Below are 20170 nucleotides of genomic sequence, written 5' to 3' on the forward strand. Positions count from 1 at the left end.
CTCTAACCGCAAATGCAGAATTCTTCGATATACCAACAGTAATAAAAAAAAGCTACTAAACAGGAGTTGTGGTTATTCCAATTGCTACCAAAGAATTATTTTTCATCTCAAATCTTTTGTAGCCTGTATTATACAGACAACTTTAAAATCCCCTTAAAAGAAACCAATTAAATCAGTGGAAAGGTTTCGCTAGCATCATTTCCCTTCATTAACAAAGTTTATCGGCGTTTTACTTTCAAAATATTTTGACAGGAATTGCGAAACTTATTTAATTAGTTTCGTTTTAAGCTCAAGTAGCAGTATCTAATGTTAATCCCTATTTAATTAGTTTAATTTGCATTTTCATAACGATGTCGCAACTTTCAGGTGGAAATAATGAATTATTTTTCTTTTTCCGTTGCAGATGTGATGGCACGAGCAGGAATGGCATTAAGGAGGAGCGCAAATCAGGGGAATATTGAGTAAGTATCTCGACCAAAATTATTATACGGAGATGGCGATGTACAGAGAAATTCGGTGCAATAAGCCTTTATTACCCCAGGGGTAGTAAACCTTTTCACTTTGGTAGGAGGATGGGCTTTAGTATTTAATATGCAAATAAAAAGGGTTTATGTTAGGATGTCTAGGATAGGGATCAGTGGCGTTAATTTTGCAAAACAACAGATGCAATATAATGCTAATATAGGGTGTTATAGGTAGTTTTGTAGGGAAGGGTTTCTAATAACTTTGTTTATTTTTGATGAAAAGTGCTCTTGTCGGCATCAATAGAAAGCCAGTTTGAATGAAAATATTTCAATTCATTGTACCTTTATTCCAAAATCTAGATGCACAAGAAAGAATTGGGACTTTTGTGTGTATATGCTTTAAATATAGAAATGCAAATATGTATTTAGTTTAACATTTTCCTCTAATAAAGTGGGCGTTAAACGGCGTTTAACCTCCAGTTCATTAATTTTCCGTTTTTTCACATTCTCTCTACATTAGATAATTCTTATTTTAGTACTCTTTGTGTAACAAATTGAGTAAACATAAACACAACGCGCCTACATTGAGTTTAGAATTTGTCCTTTTGTGCATCCGTTGCAATGACATTTGACTGCTTGTACCGCTGACCTTTGGAAGACCCAACAGGTTTGTATCAAATGAAGCGTGATCTAATAGAACTATTTTTACGTGCATGTTCGCGCTTTCACAATTTTTTTCAACTTTGGAAAATGAAATAAGTACGCAAACGCGCCCTTTTTCAATGAAATTTTGAAACACGGATCTTTATAAATTAATGACAAAAAAAGTACCTACCAAACGTTGTCATGTTTAGATATGTGGTACAAAATACCTATACTGTGATATATCTATATGTATCAATTTTTTGCCATTTACACTAAGTGTAAACGACCAAAATGGTAGACGCGTTTTATTCGCTTATTACAACATAATTTAATTTTTCTTTGTGCCAATAAAGGAAGAATCAAAATGATATCATGTGTCACTGATAAAAAAAAAAGTAAGGGCTCCAGAAATTAATAGAGTGCGAGAGAATGAGATAGTAGAAACAGCCGGAGCTGGAGGGAGAGTCACAGCATAACTGATATCACGACCACACATGTGTGGCAGCATAAATAAAAAAATAAATACTTGTTCTAGGTTTTTATCAAAGAAACCGGCTTCTTTTATGCCTCCAAGACCAGAAATCTTTAATTGAACAACTCCAGGTTTTTGAATAAAGGCAATGTCCTGCTTTGCAGTGAGGCGCCTGCCTAAAGTAACAGCAACCGCCCTACAGTGTTGCAGATTTATTTGTATAAAATTCTCTTTTATATAATTATGTATTACTATGACCCTTTAAGTTCGGGTCATATACAAAACACCTCAAACCTAAACTAGCTAATGAAATTTCTCTCAGTACGATTCCTCATCCTCCCGGCACAATAAAAACCGAGATAAAAACATTTATTTCTGACTTTAAATTCCTGATTCCAAGCAAACAAATGTTCAAGATCATACTCCTTAAACTCCAACAAATTTTGAAAGCATTTGAACTTTGGACGCGAATCGACAAAATTAATCGTAATTGAGCATGAGACATCTATCTGAATCGTTAAAAGGATCGAATAAACACACGACTTGCATGATTTTACATAAACAACGTTTATTCTGCGACCACAAATGAAATTAAGCATAAAATCCTATTTAACAAAATTAGAGCACAGCGAACCAACTGAAATGTAAACACGCGTGTGCCCTCAAATTTCAAAACGGCAACTCGGCCTCAAACCTGCCGAAAAAGCGTCTTCAAAGGACCTCAACTCGGCCTCGAAACTGGCAAAAAGGGTCTTCAAAGCACATACTCCGGTATTTAAACGGACTTCCCTCCTTAGATAGCATTGAAATTTCTTAAATAATTAAGGACCCGTATTTTGGTCACGTACGCAAATTTTTACTCGGAATTATCTTTTCTTAAATATGACATTTTTACAAAAAATAGTTTTTTTACGATTAAGAAACCACCTTATCTCTAGGCAATTGCATTAATCATTTACAAAATAAACGAAAACCCAATAACTCCGTTGCTGTCACAAATGCATTAACAAAACAAATTGATAACAGAAATTGAAATAAAAATTGTGTTAACCTTAATTCTAAGAAATACCCTTTTTTTTACAATGAAATAAATAGACTAAGCAGATACGCAAAATCGTTTTGTGTTTATTCGTAAATAATTCCACGAAATTGATTAACATGAGAACATGAACACCCGCATTCACTTTCAAGTACCGAGATCTAACCCTCAACCTCCTAGGCGACATTGTTTACACAGCAGTATGTAGACAATACCTGTCTATCGTTTGTCTGGCGTTGCTAGAATCAGACCCCAACAGTGCCTCAGCATTCGCAAACTCATCTCAGTTCGAAATCGGCCCGGGTGAGTTGCTAAAGTTAGAGCAAGCACTGGTTGGTTGACAGCCGGGGCGATGATGCTTCCGTAGTTGTTGTGGTGATTATACTGACGTGCTGACCCTACACGGCTGTGTGGAAGTTACTTTTGTCCAGTAATTCTGCACCTCCAAGCGCCACAATTTTGGGAGGTTGCCAACCACCTCCTTCAACCCCTCAAGGGAATGGTTGTTCTCGCATGATATTCTTAGGATCTCGCCCGAGCACCTCCAATCCAACCCCTGAACGTGGGTGCTAGTGTAGTGCCTTTTAGGGCGAACAGATGCTGGTCAAGAACTTCGGCCAGGTTAATTTGTACCATATGCTGCTGGTTAGTAGTTAGCCTACTAAGAGGGTTATTGGAATCAATGACCGCTACTTTGATTTGCCTTTCGACAGCTTGCTAATAGCTGTTGCGCGGTGCTCCAGCCTTGCTGACACCCGCCTTCGGTGGGGACTGTGGTCTGTCCTTCGTCGTCGGCGGTTGGATCGGTGTTGAATCACCCGACCTCTGTCTCTTTTTATCTCCGCCTGACTGAAGTTAGCTTTAGGAGCCTAGCTGCCTCTGGGTAAGGTTTGGATCACGGGAGGTGGATGGTTTGGAGGTGACTGTTGGAACAGTTTTGCCTTTTGAGCCAGTCTGGCCTTCTTTCTTCTGTTCTGCTCAACGCCGGAAATGCGTTTGCGTGGTTTAGTGTACATTCGTTCCTTACAGTTATATTGTCCATTATGTATGTAATAATTATAATGTACTCGTAGTATATATCTCGGTAAATATCGACAGTATACAAAATTTTTCTATATAAAAGTTGAAAAGAGAAAAAAATCTATCAAATGAGTCTAATTGAAAAGGTGCACCGCCATTAAAAAAAAATCAATTGTTTTTCGTTACTCATTTGTTTTCTGAAATAAAAACAAATGAATGATGCCTTATTATGGGAAATAAAATGTTAAACAACTTTCATATAAAAAATGTTTGTATACATTCGATATTTACCGAGATATATACTATGTTCCATCCATAATGGGCACCCTGTATAAAAAAAATGTCGTTTCAATTTTTTTTTTCTCAAGTCCCCCCTAAAAAACTGTTTGGCACCTCTGCTACTTTATTCTGGCTACAAGCCTGTTTCAAATACAACTTCCCAGGTCTGTTTTTGTAGACACATCAGATATCTATTTCTATGTCCTTCCTCTTGACAAGTCTGAACAGTAACATGGGTCATATCGAGTGATTATTTACATTAAATTTAAATTGCTATAGGCAGCAAAAAGTCGAATATTACCATGTTCCGTCTAAACGAGCTACTATGGCGTGACTTCTAAAATGCACTCGAAAAAGCTCTGACTAGCTAGAAAATAAAAACAAAGACCTTACAAAATCTTACAAAGTTTAAAGGGCTTCTCCATCAGCAAGTACGGCAGTAAACTTGCGAGACAAACCACCCACTTCATCCGAATCAAGAGATTTGGAAGTGTCTCCAAGAGCACGTACGCAATGTAATACACCTCTCGACCGTTTTCAGAGGGCCATTTTAAAAGTATTCATTATTTCGAATGACGCGGAATAGAATTGAGCGGAAGCTTACTTGTAGGCCTACAAAGAAGATACCGTATTACAAGAAAAATTAACATCTACTACATTTACTGTAAATGGAATGTCATAAAGAGCGAGTTCCATTTCTTACAAAAATGCATAATTCTGAAATTCTTTCATACCTACACATTTTCTCGGATAAAAACGGCAGCGGACCTTTGTTTTCTTCAGTATTCTTTATAAACATTTATTAGTACATGAGAGTACATAAAAAGATTCGTTAAAATTAAAAGTATACCTACAACTTCATACAGAGATCGCACGAATGTGAATGGACGTTTTGATGAAAATAATCATTTACTAATAAATCTGTGTGAGTTTACAGTAAAGTTTGGATATTAATTTTGTGTCATATTCATACTCACAGTTCACCACTTTCATTAATTTGCCCCTTTACTTTTGACGCATTTCATTAAACTTTCTGCACCCCTTTTTAGTGTCAAGCTAAATTTTCTTACAAATGTATTACTCGCAATATTTGCTTTGAAACTTTCGCTCTTTAAAATCTATCAAATTTTTTACCTGAAACCGTCAAGTTGGTTGTACTTTCGATTGGTTTTCAACGAGCAGATCATCTTCACCTTCAACAAACCATTACCGAAAGTTGGTAAATTTCTCACTAATTCCCATCCCATAATAATTCGACAGTTCTACACGAATTTTAGTGAAAGTTCATTTATTCAATTGAAATAATCACAGTCAAAAATGAATGCAAACTTCTCACGACGCCTAATTAAAAAAACATTTTGTTTTGCTTTGCTGATTTTAATTGCACTCAGAATAGCATTTCTAGATAAATTGAAAAAAGTGTTCATTTTTCATATCTGGAACTGAAATCTGCAAATCGAAAATGGCACCTGTACGATAGGTGGAGAAGCCGCCGCTCTCGCGCGATTGCTTTCTAATGACAAGGGAGGCCTATTAGACTAATCAGACCTCGTAAACTTTCACTTTCGTCTGTAATTAAAACAGAACTAGATTTGTACCTACTTATTCTTTTAGTTTAATTTTAGTATAGGTTTTTGGTGTTTTTGTATGAATCAGGGTGTGCAATGTATACGAAAATAAAGAATAGTTCGAGATATTAAAAAAACATTTGTAATTCCTTACCAAACAAAAAAAATTCTAGAATTGCACGAAATATTTACAGTTCTATGTGATTGGAGATTATTCTATTACAACATTAAGGCTGGCACCGTTCCTAGATTTGAACTTTGTGTAAAAAAATCAAATTAAATATTAATATCGAAAGCAGTTTCGCATGAAATTGGCGTATAATTAATAAAGTTGGGCTAGAAACACAAAATCGAGAAATCGTACGTGAAAAGTAAGATTTACACGTTTCAGTTTTGAACAATGAAACAAGCCCATAAAGCTGAAATAAATTAAAAATAATATGACCAGATGTAATTTGCAAGGGGCATTTTAAGCAGTAATTTCTGCCATTTATTTTCGTTCAGGAGTCAAATTATCGAATACAAGCAGTAGCTCAATTCTTTGAAGATGAACTATTTACATTGGAAAAGAAACTCTTCACTATTTATGAATTGCGCCCAACATCGCCTCATTTTCCATGTGCGATACTAAAATTGCATCTCGCCTGAAATGTCTTCCGTAAAGCATGATCCTTTGAATGGGAATCGCGACTTTGTTGGAGAAGAAATGCCGGAAAATCACCTTAATTTCCATCTAGAAATTGCTACGGACTGAAGCGTCTGAAACAGGCACCAAAAACAACAGCTACTAAAGCAAGCGCGTTTCGACACCAAAATTGGCATCGTCATCAGATTCGTCTGATGATCGAACGACGTTTAATAAAGTTTTTTTTTTGTTGTTTTCGTGCCTCCCAAATGGTACGATACACTTTTCGTAGCGAGGAAAACCACGCGGTTCATAAAATTAGACATTTTTCTTTTCGCCGCCTGAAAACTCCAAATTACAACTCACAAATTTAATTAAGTACTTTTTGCAATTATTTCTGTTACATGAAATGTAATTAGTCGTGCCCCCGTTATAAAATGCAACAATAAATCAAAACAAGCTGCATATTTAAAACCAAAAGTTTACAGCTGACATCGCCAGATGTATCTGTTTCAACTTAACATAAATTTACATTTCCCTCCCCCGATTTTTTTTATAAAGTTAGAAACTTTCATTCTTACTTTTTTTCTGTTTTCCTTTTAAAAATTTCCAGGAGCGCATCAAACGAAATTCATGCAATTTTAAGTTAGTATAATGGTAAGTAGAGTAATTTGATGATACGGTTTTAGATGTTGAAGGCAAAAGGTCAACATCTACGGTAATTAGCTTATGTGAGAAGTACCTACCAACAAGAGCATCACCTTCATTAAGGTGGTCGCAGATGTTCATAATACACTGGCAGGCTTTTAGTGATCCTTACCTCTAAGCGACACTTTTGAATAAGGGTTCTAAAGCTAATTATGCGTTGTACTGCCAAACTCGGTTTCCTCGTAAACCTTTCATATAAAAAGATCCGAATTTTTCTATGTGCGTCTCATTTCCATAAGGTTGGAGCAATTCAATTTAATCGTTGTAAATTGGCTGGTCTATTAAACGTAGATTGTTTCAACACCTCCGTACACCGCGGGAGGAAAGTTTCCTAAGTTTATATTTGCTATAAACTTAATGAATCAAGTGTATTGTTCGAATTTGGTAGTCAATTATACCTGCACGAAAACCGTTTATTTAAGCAACCGCTTCCGGAGAATTTCAGATCGATACTAAATTTCCTAAGGAACATTTAGGAATAGGGATAAACCTCCTATTAATTATGCTACCGCTAATAAAGGATTCTCGGACGCACCTGATATCCATTTTAAAAGCCGAGTCTGTATAAAATGTTCCTAATCCTCAAATCGCAACGGATAAAACGATAGGGTTCATATGACTCCTACGCTCAAAAAAGTGTCTCTTCATGTCTTTGTAGTTATTTAAATCGACAGAGGGAAAGGATAAAATCAACACTTTTATAAATATACGATTAATGACTTTTGAGTGTTGTATGCGATATTTGAAATGTCGTTCGTACGATAATTTCAGTTTTGAAACGCTAATGAGGACACAAGCGATTGGAACACGGTTTGTAAATTGTATAACCCATTTTGTCTGCTATCTCGGATTAAATTGGCATCAATATCGATAAATAAATGGAAATGTTATTGATTTGTTTTTATAACAAGCACATTTCAATATGGAAACGGCTTTCCATTCGTCATGGGAAAACTAATGAACACAAGCGATGGAAAATTTTTTGAAAATTCTATTCGTCTGCATGATTGAATTAATGTCTCATTCCGCTCTTGATTTCCTATTATATTGGGATCGCCCAACACTTTTTACTTCATCAACTAACAGAATGTCTTGGATGTGGTATGGAAGGTTTCGATTTAAGTACACTATTAAGGGTCGAGATATCCATCTCAATGAAAAATCGCCGGGTTTCTAAATTTTGAGGACGCAAATCGGCGTATTTTTTGTACATATAACTGATGTCTGATATGCATTGAAGGGAAGTCCTTCTTTCGGAATGAGAAATGCTAAAATACTCTACTTTTCTTATTTTTTGTGATCCGTAACGTTAACTATTACTTTTTTATTGGTGTCTTCTAAATCCTCCACATTCAACTTCAAAAGCTCATTACGCCTACTTAAGCGCCAAATACCCGCATACCGCATGACACATGACCATCAAAGATGGTCACCGAATATTTCGGGGCTGGGACAACAACTTCTGTATCCGTTGGCGTACGAGGAGCCTTTATACGGCTATCGCTGTTTAAGTTTCATTCGTGTGGACCTGACGGAACTCTTGAAAAATGTTTCTGGTAGCCGCTCGACTGCAGATGGCTTTCCAACATGATGGAGCACCTGCACATTACAGACAATATTTTCCACATTGTATGGGATTAGTTTAGAGGCTGCAGGTAAAACAGGCATCATTCAATTTTTTACTCAGGTAACGCAGCTTGTATTTTCCATTACCGCGTGAATTTTCTACCACATCAAAAGCTGTCACCTGAAACTTTAAATCGAAGTTGTAACCAAAAGCGTAAGACCGTCTGATGAATTAGTCGAACGTAATCGTGTCAGTACGGAAACTTCTGCCCTAGGCTTAAATGCTTAAAGTTTCTGAAAGTATTAAGTGAAGGGGATGGTGCTTTCATAATTAATACTGTCCAGATTTCAGTTATAGGATAACCATTTAATAAAGTACCTATGCCTTTTATGTAACTGATGGAGTGATTTCTTTAACTTGTTCGCCATCATTCTATTCTACTCTCACTGCTCCGTTCAATGGTAGCATTGAATTTATAACTATCAATGTATGTAGTTATAGTACAGTGCGATGGCAAAGTCGCAAACAAAAGCATAAACGAATTTCCGCCTTTTATTTTAGTTAAATGCGAACGGTGGGGTTGGATCATGTAATTAAATTTCATTCAAAACATTTCCTCGTAAATTCTTTTTATAGCCCAAAGTTTTTGGGCATAAAGCGCAGTATAGCTTAAATTGCTGTTGTGAAACAGTATTTGGTGTTGGTGTATTATACTGTAGAGTAGTTAAAGTTATATTATGGAATAAGTTTAAATTAATACTTTGGTCATGAACCACTTGCGCAATATAAGTTCGGCTTATAGATATACTGTGCAGAAGATTTTATGCTATTTTCCGCAGTATATGCGGACACACGTTGGCCATTTCAAAGGATAATTTGTTTTAATTAGTTGCGGTCTAGTTCATAAGACTGCTTCGTTTGTCAACACATCTATTGTCCCAATATTTACGCTACACTTATCAACAAAACTCTTCAAATAGTATTATGCGTTTCTAACCAATCACCATATCATCTAACTAAATTGAGAAAATTATCGGCTCCAGACCCGTAGATAGGATGACGTAGTGGCAGTTATTTTTCAAGTAGGGGCTTAAGGAACAGGAAGATCATCAGAATATTATCCAAAATAACCTGTAGGTGTTTATTTATCTATAAAGTTATTAATCTACAAATAATTTTCTTTGCTTTGCACGATTCGTCTATTGGAAGGGTTGTAATTTTTGTGGTACATTAAATATCATTGCTTGATTTTGTTTCCAGGTCTTTAACATACATGTAAATTTATATTTGTACCATTTTTAGAGGGGCAACATCACGTTCTAAGTGGGGCTAAACTGAACCTCGTCACCCCCTAGCTACGCACCGATGAAATAAACTAAACACTATACCTCTTACTTAAAATTCCATCAATGGTTTTGTAAAAATACGCCATTGAAATTTATCTTTTACATTTAATTTATTTTAGTTCGACACACTTTGTAAGCTACAATTTGAAGTTACGGAGTATAGGCTACTATAAAGCTACAAATTGCTTCAATCCAGAAATTCTCATAATTGAATAATTTTGTTATAAGCGCGTTTAATTATTTACACTGCCATTAAATTAAGTGCGAAATTATACTCACGGCATCATATTAACAGTAATTCAAAGTGACTTAATTAATATATCTTTATTCGTTAGAGACGCTCGCCCTTCTCCCCAAAGTTGATTAAATAACAAAGAGAATCGTCAGAAGTCAAAGGGTTTTAAACAAATGAAACAATAGAAGACATTAAATCGGGTATAATGGCAAAGGCATATTATATTACTTGCCGAGTTTTAGACTTTCCTTCGAAAGTAGAGCATTGTTGTTATAATTGCCCTCACTGTTACGTTGACGCCTTTACATTGTTTTGGTATAAACGAGGTTTTCTGCAAATGCTCCTGTTCTACAAATGAAAAAGACACTAGTCGAAGTGAGCAAATGAAAATATGTATTCATTTTCTTTTCAGATCAAGCGACGACGTGCAAAGATCAATTGATCTGTTAGATCGTGTTCTCTCCGAGTTTGACGATGTGGAAAATGCAAACCAGGTGCAAAACGTAAGCGGGTACAATTAATTAAATTTTGGTTTTAACGTGTATTATCGGTAGGTTCAGCAACTAACTGGGGTTACTTCGCATTTGCAACAAACCGGCGCCAATCCTACGACAGGACATATACCTTCCACTCCTGATGATGAAAGTCCCTCATTAGGCCATCAGTCAGAAGATGACGGATATATGAGCATGAATGGAAGAAAACCGAAATTCGCGCTATCGTTCAAGCCATTAACGGAGGAAACCATCGCGGTAACACAATCGGTGCTACATCCTGGAGATCCGAACGACTTCCCTCCACCACCCGAGGAAGCGGAACGCCTCATCTCTACTTTATTACCAAAGTATGTAATGTACAGCTCACTCTTTAGTCTCTCTATATGTAGCACCACCTTTATTTTTCTCGCACTATTATAGCTTCTGAAATAAAATCTTTTTGGGGTATGTAGGTACTCTCTGTAATTTACATCATCAAATTATATAGATTTAAATGGTTTAAAACTCCCAATACCAAATTATAGTGGCCGTATATTGGGCCATCTAACATTTTAATTGGAACGCACTGTATACTTTACCATAAATCTGAAGATATTATTAAGTGGTACCGTTGAATGAGGTTCAGTGAGGCATACCTATCACTTTCTTTTTGTGAGTACCGACATCTGACACATCGTTCTTGAGATATTCGCATTTGAAGTTTTAGCCAACAGATGGGTTGTGTAAAGACTTTCACTATTGTCCTTGCGAGTACCCACTTTCGACACTGCATCATATATCTTAAGAAGACGTATTACTTGCCCGACATTCCGTTGTCGACATATTCGTATTTGAATTTTTGGATCCCTCAACAGACGCGTTTTGTCAAGATTTTTGTAGGTACCCACTATCCACTTTCAACAATCCACTCTCAACATATTCGCATTTTCGTCTGACCCTACCGACAAGTGCGTCTACTCCATAAGTTTCATTTGATTTTTTGAAATTTCGCCATTATAGTTTTATTAGAAGGAAATAATAAAAAAAATTCATTAAACATCGCTCCATAAATAAGAAAGATAGTTTTTGCTCACATGCGCAATTCCCCTTCCTAGTATGCCCACTAGAAATATCTGTAGTTATTGGTGGTGCGCTTATTCGACCATATTGTTCAAGTTTACTTTAAAAGGCAGTCGTCGATTCGCGAAACGTTTTCTCACAAAATTGTGTTCAGTGATGAGACTTCTGGTTCCTGAATTTTTTACTAAGCAGAGTTGCCGAAGGTGGAGTGATTCCAACCCAGAAGAGGTCCACAGGCCTTACATTTAGAAAATGGACAATTTGTTGCGGTTTAAACTCGAGTGGTTTGGTGGCATCATCATCGGACCTTTATTTCACATTATCCCCCTGTCCCGGCATAGTTGACCAATACTCTTTTCCGAAATGTATTCCGTAATAATATTCACTATTGGTCTACTCTCCGTTGAAATAAACACCCCCAGGAGATTTTTCCAAAAAGGTAAAAATTCGCATAGACATTGTTACAAGATAGGTATTTACTTAGATGAGAAAGGGTATGATGTAATCAGTGTGCGCTTAAAAATTGTTGACTACTAAAATACCAAATACCACTCTATACATACATTAGTTGCGCAAATAAAAGTGATAAAAATTGATGCTTTATTCTGTCCCACTATAGGGTGTCACCAACGAAACGAACGACACCCAAAAGAACGAGAGAATTTCCGCTGACAAGGCCCCACGGAAGGATAGAAACCATACCACCGCCACCAAAATTTCAAAATAACTCATTCAACGGAACTTTCGAACCGAAACACATTGCAACTCAAACTACTTTGGTACGTACTCAAACCACAATCTCATGTTTAATAATATCCCGTCTAATATTTTAGCCAAAAACCCGTCATCAGCGCCCGTACGGATGGGAAAATAACGATTTTAACCTTCAAGCTCCTCCCCCACCCCCCGGTTTTCGATATGGAAGTTTACCGTACCAACACGGACTATATCCCTTACTATCATCACCTACAAGAGTACCTCCACGCACTATACCGACGGCAATTGAACGTCACCGCGAGGTCAGAAGACATGGGAGCGAAGACAATTTATCTAGTGATTTAGAGGAGTCGGCACTACGGCCGTTAAGCGAATTGGCGGATGATGAGCATTTCTCGGACGATTCGCTGGAAGAAATGCTACCTCCGCCACCTCCCGTTGCCAACAAGCGAAGCAGCATTGCTTGGGAGGTGCCTCTAGATGGCGACGATCCCTTATTGACGCCTGGCAGTACGAAGGTAGTAGGTCGACGAAGGCGAAAATCAGGGTCCCATTCGAGCACCAGTTCTATCCCGAATAGAATGAAAGATTTGGACGAATGGCCTGATCCTCCACCTTGCAGCACCGAGGACGATATTGCATCTCCGTTTTCCGATTCGGATGATCACATTGTCCTGCCTGCCGAGTTAGATTCTGGAAATCTAAGTGGAACTAGTACATACATAATTAGGCGCGGGAAGAAAGATAGAAAATCTCTGCTCAATATGGGCAGCTCCGTTAATTCCAGTTCATCTTTGAATTCGCGACTGAGTTCCGATTTAAGTATACCTCATTCTAGATTCAGTATTGATTTACATTCTCGCTTGAGTAGAGAGTTACAGACGCCTAATTCGAGATACAGTATCGATCTTGGGACATCACATTCACGGTTGAGTCAGGAACTGAATTCTCCAAAGTCTCGGTACAGCTTAGACTTAAATAACTGCAGACGTTTAAGTCAAGAACTGACCAGCTCCCCCTCAAGATTAAGCGTCGATTTATCTAGCTCTAGGTCAAGCACTCCCCAATGTAGATATGGAAATGACTTTAAGAAGCACAGCACGACTTTTGATAATATTCAATCCTTGATTAGAGAAGGTGTTATTGAAAGTTGCAGTGGCCCACCTATCGAATCAGTAAGTGACTTTAATTCTCCCACGTCACCTCTCGTTAGAGTAGTGTCTCTACCCACTCTAAACGCAGAGGAATTGACGCCGAGGCGAGAATTGGCAGTTACAGTGGAAGAAGAGGAAGATACAGAAAGTCCGCTACAGCATGACAGCACTGAAGTGTCACCGCTTAGAAAAATCGAGCAAAGTATTAGTGAGCTACTTGAAAGGAGGGATATTGAAGTTGTACAAGATGATAAGTGCATACTGCAAGTTAATGGTTTCAACGACAAAAAGAAACTGGTGCCGTCCAAGCCCAACAGAAATTCTGATGCGCGCCAAAGACTTAACGATCTTCAGAAATCTAGCAGCCATAACGAAATTCAACGATCCGAGGATTATTACCGACAGTTATTGATTGACGGTGGAAGTGTGCAGCATTATCCGCCTCCCAAGCGCAATGGTATCCAAAAGTCGGAGAGCGCAAAGGAAATGCTAATTTCACACAGGGAAAAAGAATCGCGTCCAATCACAAGTTCGTCTTCCGCCGATTTTCCTGTTAGAGTAGAAGTCTTACAACACGATTTTCCTCCTTTACCACCATCGCCGGTGGAAGAAGACGAAGACGAGTATTCGGAAATAAACTCAGTTGGTCAAAAAATAAGGTCCGACACGCTGCCCCCCAATTGCGAAGCACCAGCAGTGCCTCCTCATAGGGAACCGACATCGAACAGCTTAAAAACGCGTTCAATGGATGCCGGTTATAGTAGAGGTAGACGAAATAACTTTTTAAGTAGTTCTAGCCGAAACATACCGCCTGAACGTAGAACGTTGCCTACAGAACTACAGGGTACCAAACGTCGCACGTACCAAAAACGTTCCAATTCGAGAGAAGAACACCATTTGCAAACATCATGTAGCTTACCAGAAACTCCTATTTTCGCGAGAGGTTGCGATATACCGAGGACGCCGCATCGGAAGGCGCCCGATATACCAAACAATCATTCAGGACCACGACAAAGTAGCACCATGAGTAGCTTGAATACAATCGGTAACGTCTCCACAGGCGGCTACCGCCGAAATTCCGGATTGGAACAAGCCCTGGTTGGCGCAGAACTACTTAGGTTAGCCGGAGGGCCTGGTAGAGGATGGTACCCAAAACACAGGCATACTCGGCCCGCTTCGATAGAACACTTGGATAGACTAACGCCTGGCCATAACCCCTGGGACACGAGCAGAAAACCGTTAACGCTTCCTCCTAATCTCACGCCCAAATTCTTTCAAAGGTCGCCGAGAGATGCACTTCGAAGAGTTACGAGTTTACTTATTCGAAAAGGTGAGTTTGCTAATGGAGCATGTTATGTCCCCTATGTCAGCCTTACCTCTCACAGTAGATCATTACTGTCCTTATCAATGTGAGAACTTAAAAATAAATATAAATAATTAAAAATAATGATAGTGTACAGGGTGGGTAAGTAATTAATGTTCAAATGAGATATTTTATAAATGGCTTTTTGGCGATTTTCCTCATAATACAAAGGGAACCATAGTATTCAGCAAGGAGGATGTAGATAGATTTGTCAATTCGTCTGTTTCGCTGTTATGGTTTATCATCAAAAAGTCACCTTCAAATTATTTCGTTTTTGATAGTGAAACAAATCACTTCACGAATAAATAATTGTGGGCATGTGCACTTCAATTTTTCACGTGTAGTTTTATTTATTCTATATTACTTTTATTTTAAACTTCCATCTCTGAGGTCTCATTCGAACCAGCGACTATGTTTGTCATAGCCATAGACAACTGTCTATTCTACTCAATGACCTCCGTAATCCTTTGTTCAATATGCATCTAGCAAATACCGTTTCTTCAATTTTTATGACGGGAGGAGTTACTGTTGGAGATAGAGGAAAACTATTTTGGGAGCGTTAATTGTTTTTTAGTTTCTTTCATGGTTTGGCGGGCAACGCTAAATAAATAGCTGTTGCGTTTTATGGAATATATTTACAATACCATGGTAGCCGAAGTGCACGCGATAAGCGGCGTCGTCGGAGGCAGCGCGGGTCTTCTGGATTTCTGCAGGCGGAGAGCTGATTGTTTCTTAAAGCGCCGTCGAAGCGGGAATTGGTTTTCATAGTTCGGAGTTCTGCTTTTAAACGTTTGCGGCCATGAACGCTACGCTCTCATCGGTTGACCATTATAACCAATGAGGGTGCAGCACGTTTTATATGCCGCCGCGTCGCTACACCTGCCCTGTACATATTTTAATACAAACATTAAATTTCTTCATAACATGTCAGATGAGTGTTTTCCAATTTAATCATAATGAAATTAAACAATATACCAACATTCTTGGTTTTTGATTACAGGGAATTGCTGCATATTTGAAAATGGTGAGTCTTCTGCCATTTTCTGGGTAGCTTTTGAAATTATGTAGCCACCCTTAACGAACTTTCTTACTCAGTTATTTGCTTGTTGTATTTATTTTCAATCGCTTACTAATAACTGATTCAAATCGGCGCGATTTTGTTTGAGAATACTTTTATATTTTTAGAAATTACAAACACCTGTATAATAAATAAGTATAGTCGACTCCTCCTTATCTTCGCCCTTTCCCTTTTATCTTTTTTTTTACAATTTTTGTGCTGACAAAATAAATTGTTTTGTGTAGGATTTTAATTATCCATTTTTACAGGTAATGCTACAAAGGACACGAAGAAGGAAGTTCCACAGAAGTTCCAGGAGCCCACTGCAAATGGTAAGAAATTCGCGTATATGCCTCTTTCGGATCAAAAAATTGCCAAAGGTGGCAGTGTTGTTCCTGATTCATAACCACTAGCTGCTCAATTATTTTTTTCATTGTTTAATTTCAATATCTCTAAGTTATGTTTTCTGTAGCAGGCGAAGAGATTCAGAAGAAGAAGGGATTTTTCAAAAGTTTATGGAAGAGATCACGACATTACTCACTCGAGCAGCAATAATCTCTATTCCTTTTTACCATCGTGGTGCAACCCGATTGCGTGCTATCATCATTTGTAAATATCAACAATCAAATTTCCATTGTACTTAGAAAACTTGACCTAGTCTCCTACAGACTACAGCAACGATTCGCAATTAATCAATCTGTCACGGTAATATAATATGAACAAACAATGTCGCAAAACTTCTTTGCTAAAATTATACAAATACATTCATTTTTTTATTAATATACGTGGAGAAACTATTTTTAGAACTATTTGTGACTGATTTGGTGGAATCAAGTTTGCCCAATCTTTCCGTTTTTTGAAAGGCGCAGCCAGTTTTTCCTACTTTACACATCATTGGGCTCTATAAACTACAAGGATTTGAAATGTTACTGCCTATATATGTGATTAAATTTTAGATAAGGATCATTACCTATCAATTGTAAGTACTACCCTGTAAATTATTGTGCGCTCAAATACTTTGTTCAATTTTTACCATTTTGTATATTAACATATAATAGTTATTAAAGAGAACTCTTCACTGAATTTAACAAGCCCGTCGACTTTGACAGTAGTTCTCTGTATTAACTTTGTTAAATTAGTATGTAAAAATTCTAACATAGGTGCCCGTACAATTATACATTAGTAATAGAGTTTGAATACCATCTTTCCATTATACCTACTGTCCTATTTTGAGATTTTCAAAAATAATACAGCTTGAAATCAAGCAGTTGGACTGTAAAATATAGTACACGATGTCAACTTTTACGGCGTCTATTTATTGATGTTAGTAAAAATGTTTTTTAAAAAAGTTAAAATGGTTCAAAAATATCTTTTTAAGGCTTCTACACCATTATTGATACATCCATGCAACCATCATTTGGTGCAACATACGAAAATTTTGAAAATAACTGAGACACTTTGTAACCAGATGTTGGTAAGAAAATTTGATACATACTTAATTATTGTTGAAAATGACTATTTTTTTATTGCGCCATTTTAACTTAATTTTTCCTATGTCAATAATTATGGCATTGTGCAGACATGATTAGACATACACAATGCATGTGAATTATGTGGTAATGAATAGAAACTGGGGATGGAAATCCTAATTAAAAGATTTTTTGATTTTTCTAATATGTCCAAATGCTTCGTAGCGAAAACTAATAATTTATGTTCCATCCCCAGTAATGGGAAAGATAAGGAATTAAATCCATATCATTCTATTCTCCTCCATCAATTGAAGGTGGATTTTTAATTACCCAGCTAGCTGCACTTTAGTTTCAGTTTAGAGAAGTTAACTTTTCAATCAAAGTTTTAAAGAAAAATGGAAAACAAAAGCAAATTGGATATGATGCCATATCGGCTACTCACAAATCCATTTGTCTTGTAAATATAACCCGATGGTTAAAAATATTCCTACTTTTGTGTAGCACTCAAGGCACCAATGTTTAAAATACATTCAGCGGTGAATGATGTAGTAAACGTTAGAAATTTGTAAATTATTATTAATCACAGCTTCTCTACTTTTTCACTGTTCACATCAAAGTGCCCCAATTTTATATAATTGAACAATAAGTAGAGTATAGGTGACACCCATGTCGAGGGAAATATGTACGCTAATTAAACGGAATAGGTAGTTGTAAGTTGCTGTACTAAGGGCGTTTGTATTGTTTTTTGTAGAAACATTTTTGACGACTTTTTAACAAAAAGTATACATGTGAATATGGCAAAGAAGCAAATATACGAACTTGTATTTGCTCTTTTGTACAAAGTGTTCTATACTATTTATTATTTTTTAATGCTTTATTTTGTAATTATATGTTAATGTTATCAGTGAGCTAATAATTTACTTATTCATTATTTTATCTCACATTTTTGTAATATAAGTTTATAGAATTTATTATAGATAGGTGTGTGTCTGAAGTGTACATAAACAGTAAAAGCTTCATAAATTATTAGTTTTTTTTTAAAGAAAAGCAGGGTCTGACTGGACAGGAGAGATACCAGGAGATTTTCCAGGGGGCGTCTGGCCACCAATTCAATGCTTAATATTCTTATGGCTATGATTACAGTAGAAACTCGATTATCTGGACATTGGTTATATGGATACAAAATGTATGAAAATATGGAGTAATAAAATAGATAATAACAGACTGTTCAATTAATGTACGACACACCGTTAGTGGAGCAGAGGTTGAGGCTGACATATGTTACTGTCTACCTAACGACAGACCATTAGTTGTGTTGGTAGACCAACCTTGGCTGAAACCCCGCCAGTAGGTAAGTAACACCGGTTTCGGCGCTTCACTGGGGATCCGACCTGAAGCAGGTGGTCGCCCCCTAGGTGTCTGTCTATTATATAGTTAGACGCCGGTTTCAACGCGGTCTGTCAAAAATTATTTGAGGTAATATCCACTTCACCCTCTCCACATGTCACCCGCAACCCTTCACATCCGGGATTACTGTCTTTGTGCAAGAATTGTTGCACGCCACACGTTTAGCTACTCGGCAATTGACCGATCTTCTGTCCACCTCTGTCAACTCACGCACGCACCGAAAAACCTGTGCTGGAGGGATACCAACTACCAGCCTCACATCTTCTCTGGAAAACACTATAAATCCAATCAGATAATGCAGTTAAATCACCATCAAGAACGAAACACGAGACATCATACACACAATAAGTGGAAGCCACGATAAATCAAACCAAGTACAAAACACATCTGTGGTTCAAGGCAAAACAACTCGTAAAATGGTAAATGTACATGTACAAAAAAGGTTACGTCAAAATCATATAGCTTTACTCTAGAATCGACTTTAATTAATTTAACACGAAAAGTACAAGTGACAAATGCAGCAGTATTATTGTTACAGTCTTATTATCGCACAAGCAATTCACATAAATAAGCGAAATATGTGAATAAATGCACCCTTTTTTCTCGTATAGCTTACGCCCCGTCCGGTAGCGGGCCACGAGGTGAAGGCGCAACATATGCAGCTGACAATCAAACTGCATGCGGTACTCCCTCAAAGAAATAGTTACATCGAAGCATACAAAGTAAAAGCCCACATCGTAATAAACTTCCCCATGAGTACATAAATACGTAGATACTTAATAAACAATATAAAGGCATAATCCATCCTGTATAGTATAGCAAACAAACATGATTCAGATAACGGTACTCAAAGCAAAAGCATGCGAGTAGGCATTGCTCCAATAGCATGTATTTTATGCAAAACCTAAATAATAACAAATTGTGACATCAAATTCATGGTTAGTAGAATTAGAAGCAAGAATAAAGTGGTTACTACCTCAACTACCTGTAGATACACAAAAACAAAACAAACGCTAGATTCGCCATTACTCAAACCCAGCTGGGATTCGAATACCGTTACTCGACGCTAACCTTCTCCCCAAGCTTCGTTATGAAAATCCTCTGGCATCAACGCAGAACGGTGGAAACGGAAAACGTAGCACAAAAGGTGTAGAGAACTAGGTGTGTTGCCTAACTGCCCGACTAGATGCCACAGACGAATTCATGTCAATCGCATTAATGTGGAGCTTGTCTGGAGGTATGGTGTGGGTAAGGTAAAATATCATATAAAGCTTATTTCTTTGTCTTTTGGATTTCCTTTTCATTAAAGCGAAATAATCAAATGGGCAAGGTGACAGTTCCCAAAAGAGGACTTGAAGATCGTTGTCATTCATCTTGGGAGTTGCTACTCGCAACATGAGAAAGGAGTCGACGCAAACGCATAGTGGTTCTCCAAGTATAAGATGTGTAGTATGCCGACGTCCGTGCATTTACATGATG

The 20170-nt window shown here is 37.3% G+C and overlaps 1 protein-coding gene across 4 annotated transcripts; it reads left to right on the forward strand.

The window, feature by feature from the left end:
* Positions 1-390: 390 nt before the first annotated feature.
* On the forward strand, positions 391-18310 carry LOC116170415. 4 transcript variants are annotated; one of them, XM_031486791.1, is made up of 8 exons: positions 391-461; positions 10381-10471; positions 10523-10812; positions 12144-12303; positions 12358-14725; positions 15759-15782; positions 16085-16147; positions 16288-18310. In XM_031486791.1, exons 1-8 carry the CDS (start codon positions 409-411, stop codon positions 16368-16370), a joined length of 3132 nt encoding a protein of 1043 aa, XP_031342651.1. In that variant the 5' UTR covers positions 391-408; the 3' UTR covers positions 16371-18310. The 4 variants fall into 4 exon arrangements, with proteins under 4 accessions (XP_031342651.1, XP_031342652.1, XP_031342653.1 ...); XM_031486792.1 differs by having other exon boundaries at positions 16291-18310; XM_031486793.1 differs by lacking the exon at positions 15759-15782.
* The last annotated feature ends 1860 nt before the right edge of the window (positions 18311-20170 follow it).

Source organism: Photinus pyralis, unplaced genomic scaffold, assembly GCF_008802855.1.
Source record: "Photinus pyralis isolate 1611_PpyrPB1 unplaced genomic scaffold, Ppyr1.3 Ppyr1.4_LG5, whole genome shotgun sequence".
NCBI classification, from domain to species: Eukaryota; Metazoa; Arthropoda; class Insecta; order Coleoptera; family Lampyridae; genus Photinus; species Photinus pyralis.